General features: G+C 41.1%; 1 protein-coding gene across 1 annotated transcript in view; it reads left to right on the forward strand.

Annotated features, from left to right (window-relative positions):
- Window positions 1-24,189, forward strand: part of spon1a (spondin 1a) — a 374,574-nt gene that overhangs the window by 111,967 nt on the left and 238,418 nt on the right. The window contains exon 5 of the mRNA XM_034188854.1: window positions 8,304-8,426. Within this exon, the coding sequence (XP_034044745.1) occupies window positions 8,304-8,426 (123 nt within the window). The remainder of the gene's footprint in view (window positions 1-8,303; window positions 8,427-24,189) is intronic.

Consider the following 24,189-nt stretch of genomic DNA (forward strand, 5'->3'; position numbering starts at 1 on the left):
TTAGACTGGTTTGTGAACAATATTTGAGAGAAATGGTGATATTGTGTATGTGGAAAAAGTTTTAGATCTTTGAGTTCATCTCATACAAAATGGGAGCAAAACCAAAAGTGTTGCGTTTATATTTTTGTTGAGTATAATATCTTAGTTTGTGATACCATCACAAAACAACAACAAAAAATAAAATCACATTTTTGTGACTGTATGGGACAAGCCAAAAACACAGGGTAAACCTCTTCTTGTCACCAGTAAATAGGTGTAAATGTCATTAGAGCTGTCTGGTAGCATGGAAAAGATCCCTACAAAGGGAAACATACACATGTGTACCTTACTAAATATAAAGAAAGATTTGATTGTAACACAGTGCTAAAATACCCTTGGCCATATGAGTATAGAAATCACAAACAGAATTCATCTTAAAATAGGTCAAGGTTAGCTATTTTTAAACTTGTCCAAGGTTTGTGACCCTGGCAGTAATAGGACTGGACTTGTGCTGAGCACAGACAGACTGATGGACACAAGGCCTTCGCAATACCCAATGTGCATATTTTGGCCTCGGGTAAAAATGATTATGCAGTTAGGCACTTACCTTAGCCGCCTGGTCATCCAGGGCACAGTGCTAGACCACTGAGTCATTACAAGTCAACTGTAAATGAGGAGCTCATTTTGTAAGACAGCGTGAAAAATATCAGAATTCCCCTTTAATAGCAGCTGTATTGTAATGGTAATCAGGCTGAAATTGTTGCGTGGGCCGCTGAAGAGGAGGTACTGCTGGCCCACCACCACCAGAGGGCGCCCTGCCTGGAGTGCGGGCTCCAGGCACCAGAGGGCGCCGCCGCCCCACAGGAGCAGCCTCGGTAACAGCTGTCACCCATCACCTGAGACAGCTGACGGCAATTATCACTGGGGTATATCAGCAGGACGGCATCTCCACCTCATCGCCGAGATATCGTTTCTACCAGAGAGGTAACGTATCAAAGCTACGGAGTGTATCTTTTTGGATTTGTGCTTAGTTTGTGGATTACTGTTCCAACGAGAGGTGGAGGTAACTTCCCTGCTGTTCGGAGTCCTGGGTGCAAACGCGCCCCCATCTAACTGTCCTTTGTTCCTCGCCAGCAGTACCAGGTCCGACACGCGGAGGCAGTGGCCACCTGGGAGTTCGGGACTTGGCGGCTCCAGTATTCCCGGGGTCCTGTGGCGGAGGAAGCCGTGTGGTTCCGGTCTTACCTTGGAGAGGCGTCTCCTATCTTCGAGCCTGCCCACACGACACTTTTGTGAATTGACTGTTGTCCATTGCTGTGATTGGTTGTATTCGTTGTGCACATTCACAACAGTAAAGCTTGTTATTTGGACTTACTCCATTGTCCGTTCATTTGCGCCCCCTGTTGTGGGTCCGTGTTCCTACACTTTCCCAACAGAAATCATATCTAAAACCTCAAACCAGTCAAAGTTGGGATGGTATGGAAAATATAATTAAAAAGCAAAATGTCACAGTGATTCTGACATCTACTTTTAACTTATTTTTTATTAAGACAGTATGTTTTGTGCTGTCAACTTTATTTCATTTGTCAGTATATGTCCATTCCTGCATTTCAGGCCTGTAGTACATTCCACAAATGTTGGCATGGGGTAGTTCAGAGTAGAAGAAAAAGAAGAAGAAGAGGTTAATAAGGTTAAAAAAAGATGGCTCATCTAATCACAGTTCATGGTTCCACTGTGTGATGATCCAAACTCGATACTTCCAAGCTGAGAAAAGTCAGTGCTACAAGATTAACATAAGACTTTGTTTTTGCACAGTTAAATTTGTAGTGGCATGTTTGAATGTAACTCTGTATGGTAGTCCTTGAAAGTTCAAGTTTCACTTTATTTATCCTTAAAAAGTTAATTTAGTGTGCAGCGGGATGTCCAAAACACAGGTAGAACAAAGCACCACCAGATACCCACAGCAATTGTACACACAACACAAGACACTCAACAATAAAAAACACTCCTTCCCCCCAAAAACCAATGACAAGATCCAATGGGACAATACGCAGATAAATCTGACATCATGAACATGGACAGGAATGAATAAATAAATAATATTGTACATTATATAACAGCTGAGTGGATCCTTGTCATTTGATTGGTGGTTTGTATGTCACGTGACATGGATTATTCGTACCATTTGCCATTGTGTTTCATTTACCATGCAATAGTTCTTTTTAGCATGCACTTTTGGTGCTATATGAAATGTGCACCAAAACTGCACATGCATGCTCACACTACCGGGGGTGGCATTTAACTAAACATGGCGGAGTTTGTTTTGCTGTTGTACGATGATCTGAAGGAACTAATTGACGCTGCTAATTCTTTTAACACAAAAAATAAATCCACCATGCCGTAAGATGAGCTATGATGATGAGGATGAAGTTAGGATGAAAAGCTGGACAAACTTCTGACTTGATTTTTGAAGTGAGGAAAGCAGACGGCAGTCTGTACACAAAGTCAGTGCACGACATCACAGACGACTGAGAAAATTTAGGACTCCAATTTAACGTTCGTGATGGGCTCTTAAGCACCAGTGACAAACACCAAAATGTAAGTCCCTTTTCTGTTGTTTATAAATTAATAAAATATCAGATGACAAGGATCTATTTTCATGATTATATAAAACAAATAATGAATGTTTATACATTCTTTCAATGTAACAAATATTTAATTTGGTGAAAGCTGGAATGTGCCATTGAACTCAGTTTCGCCTCATTGAATGATACGTTCCATCTTTCACCTCATGAAATATTCATACATTGAACTCATAAACATTCATTATTTGTATAATATTTAAAAATCCTGTAAGAAATTCAAAAGATGTCAATCCAACAAATTCAAGTTCCTGAAAGCCACAGGAATAAAATAATCACTGGGGCGTCTAGTTCTTAACTTAGGTAGCCAAAAAGGATGACTGGAGGGAAGCAAGTTAAACTGCCTAGAGTGGGTGCTCAGCGGACTCATAAATATGCTGCAGCTGTGGTGGCTGTATCCCAACCACCTTAGATGGTATGTTAACCAGCTTTGTTAGCTTAACGTTTGCTGATCACTGGAATACCACTGTACCACACCACAATATAAAATGTCAAGACAGATTCAATAAAACACGGGTTAAACAAAGTCATCAAGAGTCCTGCACACGCTGAATCTTCCTTGAAAAGAAAAGTCTCTGTTGGGCCTTTTTACAGACAGCATCTGTGTTGCTCGCAAAAGACAAAAGATGACGGATCCTAAATATCTGTACTTATCTACTGTATCAACACTCATGTTCTAAATAACAGTTTGTGAGACACTGTGCTGTGATCTACAGAAATCAACTATCATGTCCTTTGTCTTAGAAACATTGATGATAGACAAAAGTTGTCACACCATGTAATGAAATCATTGACTACAGGGCCATGCCCCTCTCATCATTATTTAGAAAGCTCACTATAACAGTGTCGTCTGCAAATTTCACACAGTGCCTGTTCTCATACTTACTCCTACATTCATTAGTGTATAAAAATAAAGCAATGCTGAAAGAACACAGCCCTGTGGAGAGCCTGTGGAAGAAAAGGCTTTTGAGGATAAAACACCATTAACCCTAACACACTGTGACCTATTTGACAGAGAATCCAGTATCCGCCCAATTAAGTTAGGGATTATCTTAAAAGAACCTGAAGTTTATCAGCCAACAAGTAGGGCTGAATAGTATTGAACACTGAAGAGATGTCAATAAAAAAGATCAAGCGTATGTTTTTGAGGTTTCCATGGTGATAAAGGAAATTTAACAATGTAAGTTTTGCATCTTCAATACCTTTGCCAGCCCTGTAAGTGAACTGGAGCTGATCTAACTGTTCCTCGTGCTTCAGTAACTCCTGCTTAACCAGCATCTCAAAGGTCTTCATCGCCAATGAGGTGAGAGCTACAGGTCGAAAGTCATTTAAAACCTTAGGGTTCTTACACTTAACCACAGGAAAGATTGTAATGTTTCCAAATCTGTGGCACATTTGCGCCTGGAGTGATTGAGTATCACTTTGAAGATCTCACTTAACTGAGCAGCACAAGACTGAAGGACTCGACCACTGATGTTGTCAGGGCCAGGGCTTTTCCTAACCTTGGTTTGTTTAAATTATGATTTCACCATAGACACATCAATATCAAAAGCAGGCGAGGCACTGACCAAATTCTCCCTCATGTGACTGATTCATTAAAATTGTTTGTAGAAAATCTCATAAAAGCTACAGTAGCATTCAGAATAATAGTAGTGCTATGTGACTAAAAAGATTAATCCAGGTTTTGAGTATATTTCTTATTGTTACATGGGAAACAAGGTACCAGTAGATTCAGTAGATTCTCACAAATCCAACAAGACCAAGCATTCATGATATGCACTCTTAAGGCTATGAAATTGGGCTATTATTATTAAAACAAAAAAAAAAAGTAGAAAAAGTGGTGTTCACAATAATAGTAGTGTGGCATTCAGTCAGTGAGTTCATCAGTTTTGTGGAACAAACAGGTGTGAATCAGGTGTCCCCTATTTAAGGATGAAGCCAGCACCTGTTGAACATGCTTATCTCTTTGAAAGCCTGAGGAAAATGGAACGTTCAAGACGTTCAGAAGAACAGTGTAGTTTGATTAAAAAGTTGATTGGAGAAGGGAAAACTTATACCCAGGTGCAAAAAAATTATAGGCTGTTCATCTACAATGATTTCCAATGCTTTAAAATGGACAAAAAAAACAGAGACGCGTGGAAGAAAATGGAAAACAACCATTAAAATGGATAGAAGAATAACCACAATGGCAAAGGCTCATCCATTGATCAGCTCCAGGATAATCAAAGACTGTCTGGAGTTACCTGTAAGTGCTGTGACAGTTAGAAGACGCCTGTGTGAAGCTAATTTATTTGCAAGAATCGACCACAAAGTCCCTCTGTTAAATAAAAGACATGTGCAGAAGAGGTTACAATTTGCCAAAGAACACATCAACTGGCCTAAAGAGAAATGGAGGAATATTTTGTGCACTGATGAGAGTAAAATTGTTCTTTTTGGGTCCAAGGGCCACAGACAGTTTGTGAGATGACCCCCAAACTCTGAATTCAAGCCACAGTTCACAGTGAATACAGTGAAGCATGGTGGTGCAAGCATCATGATATGGGCATGTTTCTCCTACTATGGTGTTAGGCCTATATATTGCATACCAGGTATCATGGATCAGTTTGGATATGTCACAATACTTGAGGTCATGTTGCCTTATGCTGAAGAGGACATGCCTTTGAAATGGGTGTTTCAACAAGATAATGACCCCAAGCACACTAGTAAACGAGCAAAATCTTGGTTCCAAACCAACAAAAGTAATGCCTCGCAGATGTGGAGAAATCATGAAAAACTGTGGTTATACAACTAAATACTAGTTTAGTGATTCACAGGATTGCTAAAAAAGCAGTTTGAACATAATAGTTTTGAGTTTGTAGCGTCAACAGCAGATGCTAAAATTATTGTGAACACCCCCTTTTCTACTTTTTTTACTAATAGCCCAGTTTCATAGCCTTAAGAGTGTGCATATCATGAATGCTTGGTCTTGTTGGATTTGTGAGACTCTACTGAATCTACTGGTACCTTGTTTCCCATGTAACAATAAGAAATATACTCAAAACCTGGATTAATCTTTTTAGTCACATAGCACTACTATTATTCTGAACACTACTGTATTTAATTCATTTTCTAACATCACATCAGAATTTAAACCATTTAAAAACACAGTGTTATTGTCTTTATACTGGCCTGTCATTAATTTCATGCCATCCCACCTAAAGGTTTACCAAAGTAAGGGTCCCTTCACACATAGTGCGAATACGTACAACTCCAAGGCGACTTACGGCGGTCGAGCTCATATGAGTGAACCATGAAACATCGTGCCACTGGGCAGGCAGGCACGATGCCGGTGCGATGGTTCGTGCACGTGGGAACACAGTGCCAGCAGCTGCACGGTGTGTAACCACACTGCGCGGCTGCTGGGAAGAAAAAATAATTAAAAAATAAAAAATACATGCTGCGATGGTTCTGTGCACGCGGGTACACAGCAGCTTTTCACAGCAGCTGTGCAATTTGGTTACAAATCACACAGCTTCTGTGAAAATAAAAAAAAATTACATGCCACCCATGGGAATTGAACCTACGCCTTCCAAAAGCTCTGATTTCCTGTCATGAACTTTGCCACTGAGCTACTGTTGCTGTACTGTGAAAGCTGCGGGAAACTACCTGATATCAGAAAGGATATGGACGTATTTTAAAAAATAAATAAATAAATAAAACCACACACCATATAAAAACACCACATTTATCAAGCAGGCAATACAAATATGATCCGTCTGTTCCTCTGTAGATGACCCATGGTCACCGACGTACAGTCATGAAATGACATGAATGAGAAGCAGTGTGCTCTGATCATATCATCTGCTGACAGCGTCTAGCCAGCCCTGTGCACATGTCCTGCCCGACACGTGTGTCTTGTGGACGGCGCACCGCAGGACTTACACCGGGTCACATGGAACAGAACTCACGTGGGTAACGAGACAGTCAGATTGCCCACTGCGTGTTATAATCTGATGGCCCATTTCAACCTGGGGGCAGCCTGTCCACGGGCTGCAGTGTGCACGCACTAACTCGCTGCAGCCCATCGCCACAGCGATATATGTTTTTATTTATGTCCACGTGATGACAGCAAGCAGACACATGTGCATCACAGTGGGCAGTTGTTAGTCCATGTCCGTCCAAACACAATACATGTTGTCCAGCTGGGATTTTCCAATCGACAGATCTCCACAGCTGCTTCTGTCGGCGGCCACACTTCCTGTCAGTACAGCGCACACACCAAAGCCACACTCGTGGGGCACAAATTTCACTGCCAGCACGACAATGATTATCTGCTGACTGTTGTCATGTTAATAGTGCAAATGCCCACACATTTTCTAAGTGCCATGCGAGCGGTGTTAGATGTTCGTGCCTGTCACCTGGAATTTGGCCAACACCTGCTGCAAGAGGGTTCCATGAGCTTGCACAGGGCACACTGCATCTTTCAGCTGCTGGTGTGCGCATATAGTTGTAGCAACAGGTGCACGAGGCATTAGAAGCAACTAAGATTCTACATGTTTTGCATATGATTCTTACTTCATGCGCACTTTATGTGCAAATCAACCAAATTCACACTATGAGTGAAGGGACCCTAATCCCTTGCTCAAGAGGTTATAGCAGCTATTGATGAATGATAGTTCTTGATGCAGTGCCATCTGAGAGAGCTGAGATCACAGGTATTCAGCTTAGCCTTGCACCTTTACTCTTTATGGGTGGAAATTCCTCTGTATTCCTTGAATTGTTTAATGTTATTATCCACTCTAGAGGGGGAAATATGCAAATTCCTTCCAGTCTTTCTTTGAGGAACACTGTTTTTAAATATTTCAACAATTTTCTCATGCACTTATTAACAAACTGGAAATCCTCTGCCTATCTCTGCTCCTCAAAGACTCAGCCTTTCACAGATACTGCTTTTCTTTCAAATTATCATTACAATCACCTGTTGACATCACCTGTTTGAAATGATATCATCATTATTATTTTTTTTTACCTCATTACTAGCCCTAAATTGCCCCTGCCTCAACTTTGTTTGGGATGTGTTGCAGGCCTTAAATGCAGGAATAATGCATATTAATGAACAAAATGAAGAAGACCACGAAAACACAACATATCTTGAGTCCATGCTATTTGCAGTGAAGTAAATGTTAAATAAATCACTGTTTTTGTTTTTATTTCTTACTTTCTTATTACTTTTTAAATTGCCCTTTCCATACTGTCCCAAATGTTTTTGAATTGCGTTTGTATGTATCATATCATTTTAAAAGGGAGAGATGCACACAACAACGGTGACTCAGACACTCTTATTTCCCTTTGTTGTAAGTTTGATTAAGATGAAGGAACATTCCTCTCTGCAGTTAGGTTCTGGAGTGCGAATGATTTTAAATGATTATTACTCCTAGCTGTGCATGACACTGGATGCCACACTGAGAGACAGATCAAAAGAAGGATCATGCTCATTCTTTCCTGTCCTAATGGCCTCTATTTGTCCCTGCCCTTGGCTCCTGGCTTTCTTAAAATCACCCGTCTGCTCTAGATCATACTGTACGGCACTGCAGTCATTCGGTGCTTATGCTAATGAACAGTTTCTCTGCATGTCTCTTGTTACTTTTTTCTGTCTCAAATTCTCATTTTCCTATTTATGTCATTTTGTCTGTTTCTGTACAGAATCCCCATACGGAGACAGCACAGATAAACCTCTGCTTGACTGTTGCGCATGTGGAACAGCGAAGTACAGAGTCACCTTTTATGGAAACTGGTCGGAGAAGATTCATCCTAAAGATTATCCCCGTGAGCACCACAGGGTCTCTTCTTTCATGTTACAGTTAGCTCACCCGTTTAATCTTGATTTTAGTACCTTATCGTCAAAACCTTCTCAGAGATATTAACCATTATTTCATTATTTAATACTTACTACCATGTTGATTAACATCACTGTGTGGAGTATACGCTATGATTGATAAAAAATTATTAAAAAGAGAAAGCGAAGTAATAAAGTTAAAGCCTCTTTATATACAATGATTTTTGTTACATTGTCTTTCATATAATGGATGTCAGCAGCTCTTTGTCTGACACTTTTTATATTAACCTTTTCTTTCCTCAGCTTGGATGCATTTTCTCTTTAATCCTACAGGAGCTCTTGTTTTTCTTCACCAGTTTTTGAATATGACTTTTTCATTCTTTCCTTTTTATTTGCCAGTTCTTCTTTTGCTTCAGTTGATAACATTTTTGTCCTTTTAGGGCTCCACAACCTTTCCTTTGATTTTTTTATTAATGTATGTTTCCATGTGATTTTCAAGGGTTGAAATTAAGTTAAAAAATATATATTTTAAAGCACATCTAACATGTAATGCATTAGTTACAAAATACATATAAAAATTGATGGAGCATTTAGAATTGGTAGAAAAATAATTTTGATTATTTTGGGATGCAATTTATATAAATTGGAGACATTTTTATACAAGAAAACTCAAATATGAGTGAATACATGTCAGTTTTTAGTATACTGTATAACTGTATATTTAAACCTGTTAAGGTTTCTGCAGACACAATTTTCTCAGCTATTAATCCACCTTGACACTTACATGAATTTAATCCATGCACTGCAGCACAATTCGTCACGCTAATGTGACCGGTTCTGTCCCGCTGGATGCCGTGCTTTGTGCTGCTGGACACCACGTTATATAAAATAAATATTTAGCAGAGGATGACACATTTGCTCTCGGAATTTTGCTGATGAAACCATCTCTTATCACTCCTGGAATCAGAGAGAAATTATCTGTAGCGCCAGCTTGTCTTGTGTGCATTGTGCGGCAGAGAATGCATTTGGAATTATCAAAAAGGTAATTATCATGTTTATATTGTAATGGCTTTATAAAACAGTTCCTTCTTATCAGTTTGATAATGTATCTGTAAAATTTTGTTTATTGTGGATGTAACATCTCATCATAATCGTTCAGATGTGTTCAGATGCGCTAGGGCAGTGACGCATTGACTCGCAGTGACACACAATGTTTTTGAATAGATTGTGCAATGTTCACCTCTAGTTCACAAAATTAATGTGTGCCAGGGATTTTGAACATTTAATTTTTTCTTTCCACACTTGCACACAGCCGCGCACAGCTCACGCACAATTTACAACAGATACCATTTTCACTTTTGGGCTTCAGTGGAAGAAAAGAAAATAGAAACAACACAGGAAATATTATGCAAATAATGAATGTTTATGAGTTCAATGGTACAAATATTTCATGACGTGACAGCTGGAACATACCATTCAACAAGGCGAAGCAGAGTTGAATGGTATATTATTATTATTATTATATTATTATAATTATATTATTATAATTTTTACAACGTGAATCCACTTTTAACTTTGTGTTCGTCCATTTATTTCTGCAAAAGTGCTCTTTTGCGCGCGCGCTGTTGTCCTTTCATGGACAGCCGCCTCTGTGCTCTTTCGCGCGGTGCCGTTCTGCATACAGAATGAGGTGGCCATTTTATTATATACACCTGTGGATCATTTTCAATATACGAGGTCTGTTAGAAAAGTATCCGACCTTTTTATTTTTTGCAAAAACCATATGAATTTGAATCACGTGTGATTGCATCAGCCAAGCTTGAACCTTCGTGTGCATGCGTGAGTTTTTTCACGCCTGTCGGTTGCGTCATTTGCCTGTGAGCAGGCTTTGTGTGAGCAGTGGATCGGATTTTTATTGCGAATAAATGTCTGAATGATTTGGATCTTTGCTGCATCAAATTCCTCCGCATGTCTGTGTCAATGTGCCGAAAAAGTGCAGATGTCCACGTCTTCCGCAATTCCTGTGGAAGTCAGACGTCGTCCCAGATCAACACAGCATCCAGTGTGGAAATGAACGGCGCATTTCACTGTTACAGGAGTTTTTGTCATGGAAAGAGGAGCGGAGGAATTCCGTGCGTTGCGGTGGAGCTGCATGGCGCAAAGCAACACCGTGATGAAGCCTCACAGGACATGCCCTGGCATGTCCAGCTCATGCACAATTTCTCGGATAGTCACACGACTAAAGAGCCACCAAAAGCCGTCTGAAAGCCATCTGAAAGCCATCCTGTGAGACCAACACGGAGGTGTTTTTGTCCCGCTCCATTCGCGGCTCCGTGGCGCATCCCTCCGCTTCTCTTTCCATGAAAAAAACTCCTGTAACAGTGGAATGTGCCGAAAAAGTCTTGATGTTCACGTCTTCTGCCATTTTTGTGGAAGTCAGATGACGTCTCGGATCAACAAATCCTTCACGTTGGAAATGATCTGGTTGTTTCAGCGGGGTGTCAGCCTGTCGATCGGCGCTCGGAGTGCCTCTCAGGTCCTGCCTCAGTGCGCACACACAGCGGAGCTCATGTGAGCCATTAACAAGATATTAAATCAACATACTTTTACATACAACAGACATCAACATATTGACATAGTTTTACAGCTAGGAACTGTTTTATCAAGCTATAAAAAAAACATTAAAAATAATTACCTTAAGCTGTTCAAAATACATTCCACATGGAGCAGGAAAGAGAGGAAAAAAAAGCGTCCAGATGAAACAGTCCTCTGATTCTAGAAGTGATTAAAGGTGTTTTCAGCATCCAAGGTTTGGCAGAAAATTATTAATCCACTACAAAATATGTAGAGTCCAGCGCACAGAGCAGGTGTGCGCAAGAGGAGGAGCCGCTCCAAAAATAGCCTCTCAGGTCCTGCGAAGGTGCCAGGCGCACGGATAATGGACTTTTTGCAGACTCGTAAGCACCACGCAAATGCCTCTAAGCCGTCACAGTAACTCGAACACAGACTGCGCCACGCTGTTGTTGCTAAATTTTGAACATCTTGAAATTAGCGCCACGCTCAGAGAGGAGCCTTGTTAACTGAAGATAATGCCTCTAAGAGCCACTCTGAGCCACTATACTGCCACGATAGCTCACGAAACAAAAAAAACAGGGTGCGTGGCTCCTTCTTCACTCCTTCTTCACTCCTTCTTCACTCGGTGGGACCGAGGCTTAACAGTTGAGATAACTGTAGCCTCAGAAACATTAATAGGTTCATATATAGATTTAACCAATTTATAGTTGTGTGCAAAGCTAACATCAAAGCTGGCTTTGATAACTGCTAATCTGCTAATTGAAAATGTAACTGTGGTAACACTAATCTGATAAATCACTGAAATATGAGGTCTGTCCAAAAAGTATCGTACCTTTTTATTTTTTTCAAAAAGTATATGGATTTGAATCACGTGTGATTACATCAGCCAAGCTTGAACCTTCGTGCGCATGCGTGAGTTTTTTCACACCTGTCAGTTGCGTCATTCGCCTGTGGGCAGGCTTTGAGTGAGCACTGGTCCACCCCTCCCGTTGGATTTCTTTTGTCTGAGAACTTGCTGAGAGACTGCCGCTTTGCTCCATGAAATTTTTTTTCAGAAACTGTTCGAGACAGGCAGTTGGAAACCATTCAGTAGATTCAGTTAGATATTGGTGAAGATTCTGTCGGCGTCACGCGGATTATGGACTGTTAAAACCTTTTTAAAGACGGCCCACAGCGGCGGAGGGTGCGTGGCGCGCCGAGCGGCCATTCGACAGGCTGGATCGACCAGATCATTTCTAAACTGAATGCTGTGTTGATCCGGGATATCATGTGACTACCACAGAAATGGCAACAGAGCTGGACATAGCACTTTTATGGCACATTCCACTGTTACAGGAGATTTTGTAATGAAAGACGTGCGGAGGATTTCAGGCGTCGGCACGAAGCAGCTCAGGATGCGCAGGAAGTCTCACAGGACATGTTGGGGCATGTCCAGCTGTTACACAATTTCTTGGATACTCACTCGACTGAAAGCCATCGAAAGCCGTCTGAATCTTCTGAATGGTTTCCAACACGGAGGTGTTTTTTTTTTGCTGCGCATCCTGAGCGGCTCTGTGCCGATGCGCGAAATCCTCCTCATGTCTTTCATTACAAAATCTCCTGTAACAGTGGAATGTGCCACAAAAGTGCTATGTCCAGCTCTGTTGCCATTTCTGTGGTAGTCACATGATGTCCTGGATCAACACAGCGTTCAGTTTAGAAATGATCTGGTCGATCCAGCCTGTCGAATGGCAACTCGGCGTGCCGCGCACCCTCCGCCGCTGTGGACCATCTTTAAAAAGGTTTTAACAGTCTATAATCCGCATGACACTGACAGAATCTTCACTGATATCCAACTGAATCTATCGAATGGTTTCCAACTGCCTGTCTCGAACAGTTTCTGAAAAAAATTTCATGGAGCAAAGCAGCAGTCTCTCAGCAAGTTCTCAGACAAAAGAAATCCGACGGGAGGGGTGGACCAGTGTTCACTCAAAGCCTGCCCACAGGCGAATGACGCAACCGACAGGCGTGGAAAAACTCACGCATGCGCATGAAGGTTCAAGCTTGGCTGATGCAGTCACACGTGATTCAAATCCATATAGTTTTTGAAAAAAATAAAAAGGTCTGTTACTTTTTGGACAGACCTCGTATGTTGCTTTTGTCTTTTTGTTTGTTTTTTGTTTTTTTTTTAGCTCTAAAACTCTCTACGAGGTCTGTCAGAAAAGTATTGGACCTTTATATTTTTTTCAAAAACTATATGGATTTGATTCATATGTTTTTACGTCAGCCAAGCTTGAACCTTCATGCGCATGCATGAGTTTTTCCACGCCTGTCGGTTGCGTCATTCGCCTGTGAGCACGCCTTGTGGGAGGAGTGGTCCAGCCCACTGGTCGGATTTTCATTGTCAGGAAATGGCGGAATGATTTGGGCTTTTTTTTCCAACAGAATTTTTTCAGAAACTGTTAGAGACAAGCAGCTGGAAACCATTCGAAAAATTTATCTGGCTTTCGTTCAAAATTTTATGGGCTTCACAGAGAATAAGGACTGTTACTACAGCTTTAAGGATGCCCCACAATGGCGCGCGGTGCGCCGCGCTCCGAGCCGCCATCGAGAGGCAGAAAACACCACATAATTTCTAAACGGATGGCTGTGTGGAGCCGGGACCGTCGTGAGCAATTTCTCTGGTTATCACAAGAGCTGGACATCAGCTATTTTCCAGCAGATTTCACTTTTAACAAGAGATTTTGTCATGGAAAGCCGCGCAGAGGCTTCGCACGTCATGACCGATTCGCTGATTGAGCGAGACAAAGGAACACCTCCGTTTCGGAGTGCCAGGGGACAAGTTGGGACATGCCCAGCTCTCCACAATTTCTCTTATACTCACTGGGCTGGTAAGCATTGAAAGCCGAGATAGGTATGTCCCAACTTGTCCCCATTGTGGGGCATCCTTAAAGCTGTAGTAACTGTCCTTATTCTCTGTGAAGCCCGTAAAATTTTCACCAAAAGCCAGATAAATTTTTCGAATGGTTTCCAGCTGCTTGTCTCTAACAGTTTCTGAAAAAATTCTGATGGAAAAAAAGCCCAAATCATTCCGCCATTTCCTGACAATGAAAATCCGACGAGGGGGCGGGACCACTCCTCCCACAAGGCGTGCTCACAGGCGAATGACGCAACCGACAGGCGTGGAAAACTCACGCATGCGCACGAAGGTTCAAGCTTGTCTGACGTAAAAACACATGAATCAAATCCATATAGTTTTTGAAAAAAATATAAAGGTATGATACTTTTCTGACAGACCTCGTAAAACATACAGAAAGAGCTGAAACTTTAATGTCTGAGTGTAACCACGGTGATTCCCAAAAAGGTTTTACATGCCAAGATCAGGTGATGATCAAGATGTACATGAATAAATAACCAAATAAAATTAAACAGTAGTTTACATCCAATATATGGTTAACTCACAGGTAAGAAGTATTAAATAATAATAACAGAAAATAATGGTAAAATGCATGGAAAATAAATTTAATATTCTAATTCATACATTTACTCCTCTGGCTTTACTCTTGTTCCTCCAGCTTCGTGAGGTCATGCTTGTTACCTTTGTGCAATGTATTGATTTTGCATATTGGATTAGTTTATAAGCTCAAACAGTAAAGCATGGCACCCGAATGAAATTAAATTTAGTGGAAGCTAATTGTTCCTGTAAGGATTTGATCATTTTACCCAAAAAGTTAATCCATAAATGGAAAAGACAGCTTTGCTAATGATAGCTGGTAAGCTGAAGTGTGCTCCTGCTACACGTGTGTGTGTGTGTGTGTGTGTGTGTGTGTGTGTGTGTGTGTGTGTGTGTGTGTGTGTGTGTGTGTGTGTGTGTGTGTGCGTGTGTGTGTACACATGTCCTTCATCCACACAATCAAAAAAATGAATGGGCTGAAGGATTACATCGGCACCGTTGTCTAAATCAGCCTCACTGGTCAAATCAATACACTGATTCAAGTCGAGTAAGTAAACCCTGTGATCGAAAGAAGCCCTGATTCATTGTCTTATGGCAGGAAGTGCTTGGTAGGTGACTCACTCTCAGACGCATCAGATCAACACAAAGCTCACAGACAGATCACCCCAGAAGCAGACAGGGCAAACCTGAGTGCTTCTGTTTTATCTGGGCTGCAGATGGAGCTCTCTTAGTCGGCCATTACAGCTTTGCACAAGCTGCACTTGGCAATGCCACATGGTTATATGTGCTTATTTGACTTGCTCTCCAGTGAAACCAAAAAAAGTTGCTCTCAGTGAATTTGGAGTCATTTTCCTCTTTTGTAGCACACGGCACCTATGCGTCATATGCTTAATTGTAATGTGCCACTGTATCGTGCCATCCTATTTTTAACAGATGTCCTTAAAAGTGCAGGTGTGTTACGTCGCTGTGGTGACACACATTTGACGATCAGCAATAAAACAGGCCAAGAGCACTTTAAAAAAAATGGCGACATAACCTTGATGGTTCTATTTTCTTTCTCACCTTTGTCCTAATTGTAAGTCATGCAGCAATGCACACCCATTCAACCCAAGAGAAGGGAGCTCACCCTGATAAGTGGAATCTACTGGGACAGAGAATGACCTCGTTGTTAGTGTTTTATATCAACATGAAGTTACAGACAATGCAACACACATTTTCATTGACAAAATAATTACTCAGTTGACTTTCCTCTGTATACTTACTGTATTTACCTCTGTCCTCCTGAGAGATATGTCACATACATTACAATGCATTTTAGCACCATGTATCCTCAAATTAACACCACACACATCCATGAACGTGGGTCCTAAACCAACAACATAAACTGCAGTAATGGAAAATTGTCATTGAACATTCAGTTCCAACTCAATACTTGCTGAATACACTGCACACACTGTGTGTGTGTGTGTGTGTGTGTGTGTGTGTGTGTGTGTGTGTGTGTGTGTGTGTGTGTGTGTGTGTGTGTGTGTGTGTGTGTGTGTGTGTGTGTGTGTGTGTGTGTGTGTGTGTGCGTGTGGGTGTGTGTGTTTCAGGTAGGCAGCTGAAGTTAAAGGGGACACATAACAGCCTTCTTGTAAAAAAAAAAAGGTGGGGGGGGGGGTATAGACACTTGTACCAGAAAGACTCAGAAGGAAAGATAAAGATTGAACATGGAAAAGATTGATCTGCTGTGGTGACCCTTAAGGGGAACAGCCGAAAGAAGAAGAAGATGAAAATTAATTAATGGGACTGCTGCTTTCTTTTACTGTATCTTTTAATGTATGTTTTATGTGTGCTTTTAAAATCTGTTTTGTGTAAGCACTTTGAGAGTTGCCTTTTTAATGTAAAGTGCTTTATAAAAGAAATGAATTATTATTATTATTACATTAGGATCAGGTACAGAACATGAGAACAGTCTTTGGCATAGGTCCCTGTCACAGCAGAGAGTAGCAGTATGACAGCAGTAGGCAGCAGAGCGGTAGGCGGCAGACAGGGGCCAACTGGTAATTGGGGGTGGGGGTGGAGGTAGCATCTGGTCACTGAGCTGTAAACAGTGAGAGGTACCTTAAAACGTAACATTGAATTGTTACCCATGCTCCCCATTGGTTGAGAGTTCATGACTATCAGGGGCATCTGCTTCTGTTTAGAGATTACATCTGTTACTAATGAGCTATTTCTGAATGAATACTGAAAATCTGTCTTTTCTGGTAAAATAATGCTATACTGTGTGTCTCAAAAACTGAGTGACTATGCAAGACTGAGACAAAAGGGAGAAGTCGCCTAGACAACCATCACAACTCAAAAATGAGTGATAGACTTTTGTGGCTGAATGGGAACACTGTGCACAGTGCACCATCTGTTGCATTACTACTTATCAAACTTCAAATTAGAGCAAAAACAGAAAACTTTTCTTGAATAGAAAACATGAAATTTCAGCTACACTCAAGCCTAGATCTGATCTGTTTTCTTTTATGAAAATGCTTATGTGTTCAACCCCACCATGAATCTGTGACTAGTGATTTTAGAACAGGGGTCACCATCTTTGTTCGTGGAGGGCACCTGCCCTGCATGTTTTCTAACTCTCCCTGTTCCACTCCCAGGCAATTAACTCTATCACGTGTGCTCAGCCAATCAAGAGCTGGAAAACACCACTTTTAAAAAAATCAGGTGTGACTTGAATAGGTAGACATCGAAAACATGCAGGGCAGATGCTCTCCAAGAACAGGGTTGTAACCCCTGTTTTAGAACTTTTAATATAAATACATTTTATTTTTTACTTTCTCACAGCCACTAAGTGAATAACATTGTTAAAATAAACGCAGACAATTCCTTTGACTTCATGCTTGGTTTGTACTCTGACATGTTCTGTCAACCGTGGGACCTTATATGTAGACAGGTGTGTGTCTTTCCAAATCATGTCCAGTCAACTGAATTTACCCCAGGTTGACTCCAGTTAAGCTGTAGAAACATCTGATGGATGATCAGTGGAAACAGGATGCAAATTCGAGCTTCATGGCACAGGCTGTGAATACTTATGTACGCATGACTTCTTATTTTTTGTATCTTTAAAAAAAATTTGCAAAAATCGCAAAAAAGTAACTATTGGGTATTGTGTGTAGATTTTTTTTGGGGAAAAAATCATAATAAGGAATAAGGCTGTAACTTAACAAATATAGAGCATAGTTTTTGAATGCAGCCTGAGTTTTACAGAACAAATATGCTGATGAACTGACAGGTCATGCTATTCGAGACTCAGCCTTAAATCAAGAGCAGCTGGAATGGTGGTGTAATTAGAATGATGCAGGACAGCTGGGCTGCAGCCTCTCCAGACAATTCAGGAGTCATTACTTTTTGAAAAAGCCCAAGCAGTGACACAAAACTACACTCAACAAAAATATAAACGCAGCACTTTTGGTTTTGCTCCCATTTTGTATGAGATGAACACAAAGATCTAAAACTTTTTCCACATACACAATATCACCATTTCCCTCAGGTGTGCCTTAGACTGCCCACAATAAAAGGCCACTCTGAAAGGTTTTGTTTTATTAGGGGGCGGGGGGGGGGATACCAGTCAGTATCTGGTGTGACCACCATTTGCCTCATGCAGTGCAACACATCTCCTTCGCATAGAGTTGATCAGGTTGTCAATTGTGGCCTGTGGAATGTTGGTCCATTCCTCTTCAATGGCTGTGCGAAGTTGCTGGATATTGGCAGGAACTGGTACACGCTGTCGTATATGCCGGTCCAGAGCATCCCAAACATGCTCAATGGGTGACATGTCCGGTGAGTATGCCGGCCATGCAAGAACTGGGACATTTTCAGCTTCAAGAATTGTGTACAGATCCTTGCAACATGGGGCCGTGCATTATCCTGCTGCAACATGAGGTGATGTTCTTGGATGTATGGCACAACAATGGGCCTCAGGATCTTGTCACGGTATCGAACTGGAGTCAGGTCGAGACCCCGATGAGGACGACGAGCATGCAGATGAGCTTCCCTGAGACGGTTTCTGACAGTTTGTGCAGAAATTCTTTGGTTATGCAAACCGATTGTTTCAGCAGCTGTCCAAGTGGCTGGTCTCAGACGATCTTGGAGGTGAACATGTTTGATGTGGAGGTCCTGGGCTGGTGTGGTTATACGTGGTCTGCGGTTGTGAGGCAGGTTGGATGTACTGCCAAATTCTCTGAAACGCCTTTGGAGACGGCTTATGGTAGAGAAATGAACATTCAATACACGAGCAACAGCTCTGGTTGACATTCCTGCTGTCAGCATGCCAATTACACGCTCCCTCAAATCTTGCGACATCTGTGGCATTGTGCTGTGTGATAAAACTGCACCTTTCAGAGTGGCCTTTTACTGTGGGCAGTCTAAGGCACACCTGTGCACTAATCATGGTGTCTAATCAGCATCTTGATATGGCACACCTGTGAGGTGGGATGGATTATCTCAGCAAAAGAGAAGTGCTCACTATCACAGATTTAGACTGGTTTGTGAACAATATTTGAGGGAAATGGTGATATTGTGTATGTGGAAAAGGTTTTAGATCTTTGAGTTCATCTCATACAAAATGGGAGCAAAACCAAAAGTGTTGCGTTTATATTTTTGTTGAGTCATATATATATATATATATATATATATATATATATATATATATATATATATATATATATATATATATATATATATATATATATATATATATATATATATATATGATTGGGATTGAAAAGGAGATAGGAGCATCTTCTTTACAATATGTGAAATGGAGTTTAGATGTGGTAAGGTGACATTAGTGCTGGGATTTGTAAACAAGTTGTTATTGCACATGATTTGTGGACATATTAATATTGCACATGATTTGTGGACATATTATTGCATGTGGTTATTTCACAGTGTTATTGTACAGTCTGACAGCAGCAGGGAGGAATGACCTGCGATATCGTTCCTTCTTGCACTGAGGGTGCCTCAGTCTGTCACTGAACGAGCTGGTCAGCTCCACTACAGTCCGGTGCAGAGGGTGAGAGGAGTTGTTCATGATGGATTTGAACTTGGTTAACACCCTCCTCTCAGCCACCTCCTCCAGAGAGTCCAGAGGACAGCCCAGGACAGAGCTGGACTTCCTGACCAGCTTGTTCAGTCTCTTTCTGTGCTGCCCGGGGCCCAACAGACGACAGCATAGAGGAGAGCTGAGGCTACACAGAGTAATAGAAGGTCTTAAACAGAGGCCTGCTCGCTCCAAAGGATCTTAGTCTCCTCAGATTCCTCATGGTTACTGAGGAATTAAGCAGGTCATAATTTTTAATGCCCACGCCAAAGCAAAACCATTATGAGAACCACTGCAGAGTACCCGAAAACATGATTTAATAAATACCTGATCCAAAGTGAAGTTGTTACATTAAATTCAGATTCAGATCATTTTATTAGTCCCAGAAGGTCGATTCATTTACAGTCAGCCCGTCCATAATTACAGAATAAATACTGTACAATAAAAGAGATAAGGAAATTAATGAACAACCACTGGCATCCTCAATCAAGCATCATCAAATCAGCAATAATCGCAACCAGTGACAGCACAGCAGAGCAATATGCAAAATCATTCCCAATTCATCTCTACACTTATGCATTTATCAACCTTATGGCCAAAACAATAAAATCATTTGCATAACAATTTGTTTTCCAAATCGGCACATAATACCGCTGACCTGATGGCATGGATACAAATTCACTGCCAAGTACATGATCAAATTGTGATAATATTTTGTGCATGTTCTGGACCACCTGTGATTTCCAAAGAGAGCATAGGTCCATAAGTTGGACACCAGTAATTTTAGAGCACACCCTGATGATGTCATTCAGACACTTCTTGTTTTTCACAGATGGACTGTAAAACCAGCATATAAAAGAAAATGTAAAAACACTCTCAATAAAAGTTTGATAAAAGGTACATAAGATATTTCTACTGAATCCAAAGGAATTGATTTTCCTCAACAAATGGATTCTTTGGTTTGCTTGCTTTGAATTATATACAGACTTGAAGATGGAGGTGTGTGTTGCTTCATTCAACCTGCCCAAATCCTGCAAAGCCTCATCCACACTGCACCTCTTTATCTAAATATGCATGTGCTGGTCATGATGTAGGCAGTGTAAGCCCTGCCAACATGACAAAGCCTGGAGCATCAAATTTTAAGCTTCAACACAAGTCTTCCAGGTCTCTATAGAAAACCTATGGGTGATGTCACAGAGTGTTTGTCCAGGATATATACTGTCTGTGTGTTTGATGTGCTCTCTAAATTGACTGGATGCAAGAAAGGTGATTTTTGCATGTTATCACTTGAAACATCCTCTGTAGTAATTATTTTAACTACAAGTAAGAGTGTGTCAGTCCAATATTTGGATTGGTATTGGTCCAGTATTGGCCTGTATGTTGCATGCATTTCTGGACATATTTTAAATGATGTATTTAAAATCAGCAATTCTGACCAGCCCTTTAATATAGAATAATCTAAAACAGTGTCATAACAACAATTAATGATTAACATTCATAATTATTGCATTTTCCTGCAGTATTCTTTAAGGTTTAATGCAGAAAGTACTTTGAGAGTTCATAAAATGATCAACTGGTAGAGAAAAATTTTCACAAGAGAAAATAAATGAATTGTTCAGACAATGGTGTGAAAATCGCACTCTTTAAAAGTAAAAACCAATGTCAATGGCACATACATGTCTCAGCCTACCTTTAAAACCAATCTGGAAAACATACATTTCCTGTTCCACACACTAAGACACTGTACGAACCCAAACTATCAAACTGAAAGAGAGACCAGCAAGTGGAACTGGAAATGTAAGAGCTTTTAGGCATTCTAATCAAAGTAACTCCAGAAAATTAACTTTGACATATTTAGCCACATTAGCCAGGCTTTGAAGAAACAGCCACAGCATTCTGTATGGTTTTACAGGCCTGCACACTGAGACTGGCAGCAGATTTCTGCTGTCACTCTGTTAATGTCAATCACTTCATCAGCTAAGACTATTAAAAACACTGCATTCACCTCCTGAGTTAAGGAAGAACAAAGCCACAAAAAGAGAAAAGAAAGAAACACATGCAGTAAAGTAAGCCCCTTCGGCTGCCCCCTTGTTTTCACTGCGGGTCGCCACCGCAAAATTGAGGTGGATTGGCACAAGTTTTACATCAGATGCCTTTTCTGACACAACTCCACATTGCATGGACAAATGTGGCAAGGGTGGGGTTGGAACCAGGAACCTTCCATGCTAAAATCCACACAAAGATGGTGAACTATGCCTGGGCAGGGCGAAGCCAGAGGAAACTCTGGTGGAGACCCGCAGTGGTTCTGATATGCAAATCCGTCATCCGACCTGGGTATACAGGCGAAAGAATAATCGAAACATCTAGAAGCTGGTTCCCTCAGAATTTTCCCTCAGGACCGCTGGCGCTCCCCACTCGCAGTTTTATCTGGTAAAGAAAATGACTGGAGGTCTTGGGGCCAAAACAGTCTCAACCTATTCTCAACAACAATATAAATGCAACACTTTTGGTTTTGCTCCCATTTTGTATGAGATGAACTCAAAGATCTAAAACTTTTTCCACATACACAATATCACCATTTCCCTCAAATATTGTTCACAAACCAGTCTAAATCTGTGATAGTGAGCACTTCTCCTTTGCTGAGATAATCCATCCCACCTCACAGGTGTGCCATACCAAGATGCTGATTAGACACCATGATTAGTGCACAGGTGTGCCTTAGACTGCCCACAATAAAAGGCCACTCTGAAAGGTGCAGTTTTATCACACAGCACAATGCCACAGATGTCGCAAGATTTGAGGGAGCGTGCAATTGGCATGCTGACAGCAGGAATGTCAACCAGAGCTGTTGCTCGTGTATTGAATGTTCATTTCTCTACCATAAGCCGTCTCCAAAGGCATTTCAGAGAATTTGTCAGTACATCCAACCAGCCTTACAACCGCAGACCACGTGTAACCACACCAGCCCAGGACCTCCACATCCAGCATGTTCACCTCCAAGATCGTCTGAGACCAGCCACTCGGACAGCTGCTGGAACAATCGGTTTGCATAACCAAAGAATTTCTGCACAAACTGTCAGAAACCGTCTCAGGGAAGCTCATCTGCATGCGCGTTGTCCTCATCAGGGTCTCGACCTGACTCCAGTTCGTCATCGTAACCGACTTGAGTGGGCAAATGCTCACATTTGCTGGCATTTGGCACGTTGGAGAGGTGTTCTCTTCACGGATGATGCGAAGGAGATGTGTTGCACTGCATGAGGCAAATGGTGGTCACACCAGATACTGCTGGTATCCCCCCCCCCAATAAAACAAAACTGCACCTTTCAGAGTGGCCTTTTATTGTGGGCAGTCTAAGGCACACCTGTGCACTAATCATGGTGTCTAATCAGCATCTTGGTATGGCACACCTGTGAGGTGGGATGGATTATCTCAGCAAAGGAGAAGTGCTCACTATCACAGATTTCGACTGGTTTGTGAACAATATTTGAGGGAAATGGTGATATTGTGTATGTGGAAAAAGTTTTAGATCTTTGAGTTCATCTCATACAAAATGGGAGCAAAACCAAAAGTGTTGCATTTATATTTTTGTTGAGTATAAATGAACCCACACAAGAGTTGCTATTCAATTACAGTTCTATAATGAATTGCTAAAATCGGCTCAGTGACCTGAGCTGATAAAATCACAGTTTTCTGATGACCACCACTTTTAGCTTTAGTTGTTATTCACAAATGCCCTTTAAAAAAAGCCTTATCTGTACCTTTTATAGTCATGGTGTATGTGCTTTCTGACTCACAAATAAAATACAGGGTGAAAAAATACAACATTTTCAATAGTCAACAGGTCACATGCAAGAACCACTCATACTTGTGATTTGTTTTTAAGTGGTGTGTACAAGTGATTTAAGAGAATTTCTTGCATTCACCCATTTTTAATGTAGCGTATTTGGAGTTTTTACATTGATGCAAATACAATTTATGAGTGGTTCAGACCTGTCATACAGTTAATCTACTGGCATCCAAAATTATGTTTTCAATAATTCAGTAACCCAAGCAATGATGTTCCCCATTTATCATGAGCAATTAGACAGGATCCAGTAATAGTTGGATGAATCAGTCTTCAGTACTTTTAAATGGACTGCGTTTATATAGCGCTTTTCCATCTGCATCAGACGCTCTAAGCACTTTACACACTAATGCCTCGCATTCACCCTGATGTGAGGGTGTTGTCATACAAGGTGCTCACTACACACTGGGAGCAACTAGGGGATTAAGGACCTTGACCAAGGGCTCTTAGTACTTTTCCAGTCAGGCTGGGATTTGAACTGAGGATCCTCTGGTCTCAAGCCCAATGCTTAACCACTACACCATCACCTCCCCTAACTTTTGGTTCCATGCTAACTGTATAAATAAGTTTAAGACAGCTAATGGAGCCTTGGTTATATTAGTTGTTTGTCATAATCATTAATATCTTAGAAACACTTGACAGGAATTCAGCAAATCACAATTCTCGCTGGGACTCATTCTCTGTGGAACTTGGGTACTGGCACTAAAATGTTATTGGAATAAGTTCAACAGTTACAATTACTTGGATACTATTGTGAAACAGAGAGGGAGAGAGAGGAGTAAATTCAATGATGCTAAGATGCACTGTTGACACAGATAA

This window comes from Thalassophryne amazonica, chromosome 2, assembly GCF_902500255.1.
Source record: "Thalassophryne amazonica chromosome 2, fThaAma1.1, whole genome shotgun sequence".
NCBI classification, from domain to species: domain Eukaryota; kingdom Metazoa; phylum Chordata; class Actinopteri; order Batrachoidiformes; family Batrachoididae; genus Thalassophryne; species Thalassophryne amazonica.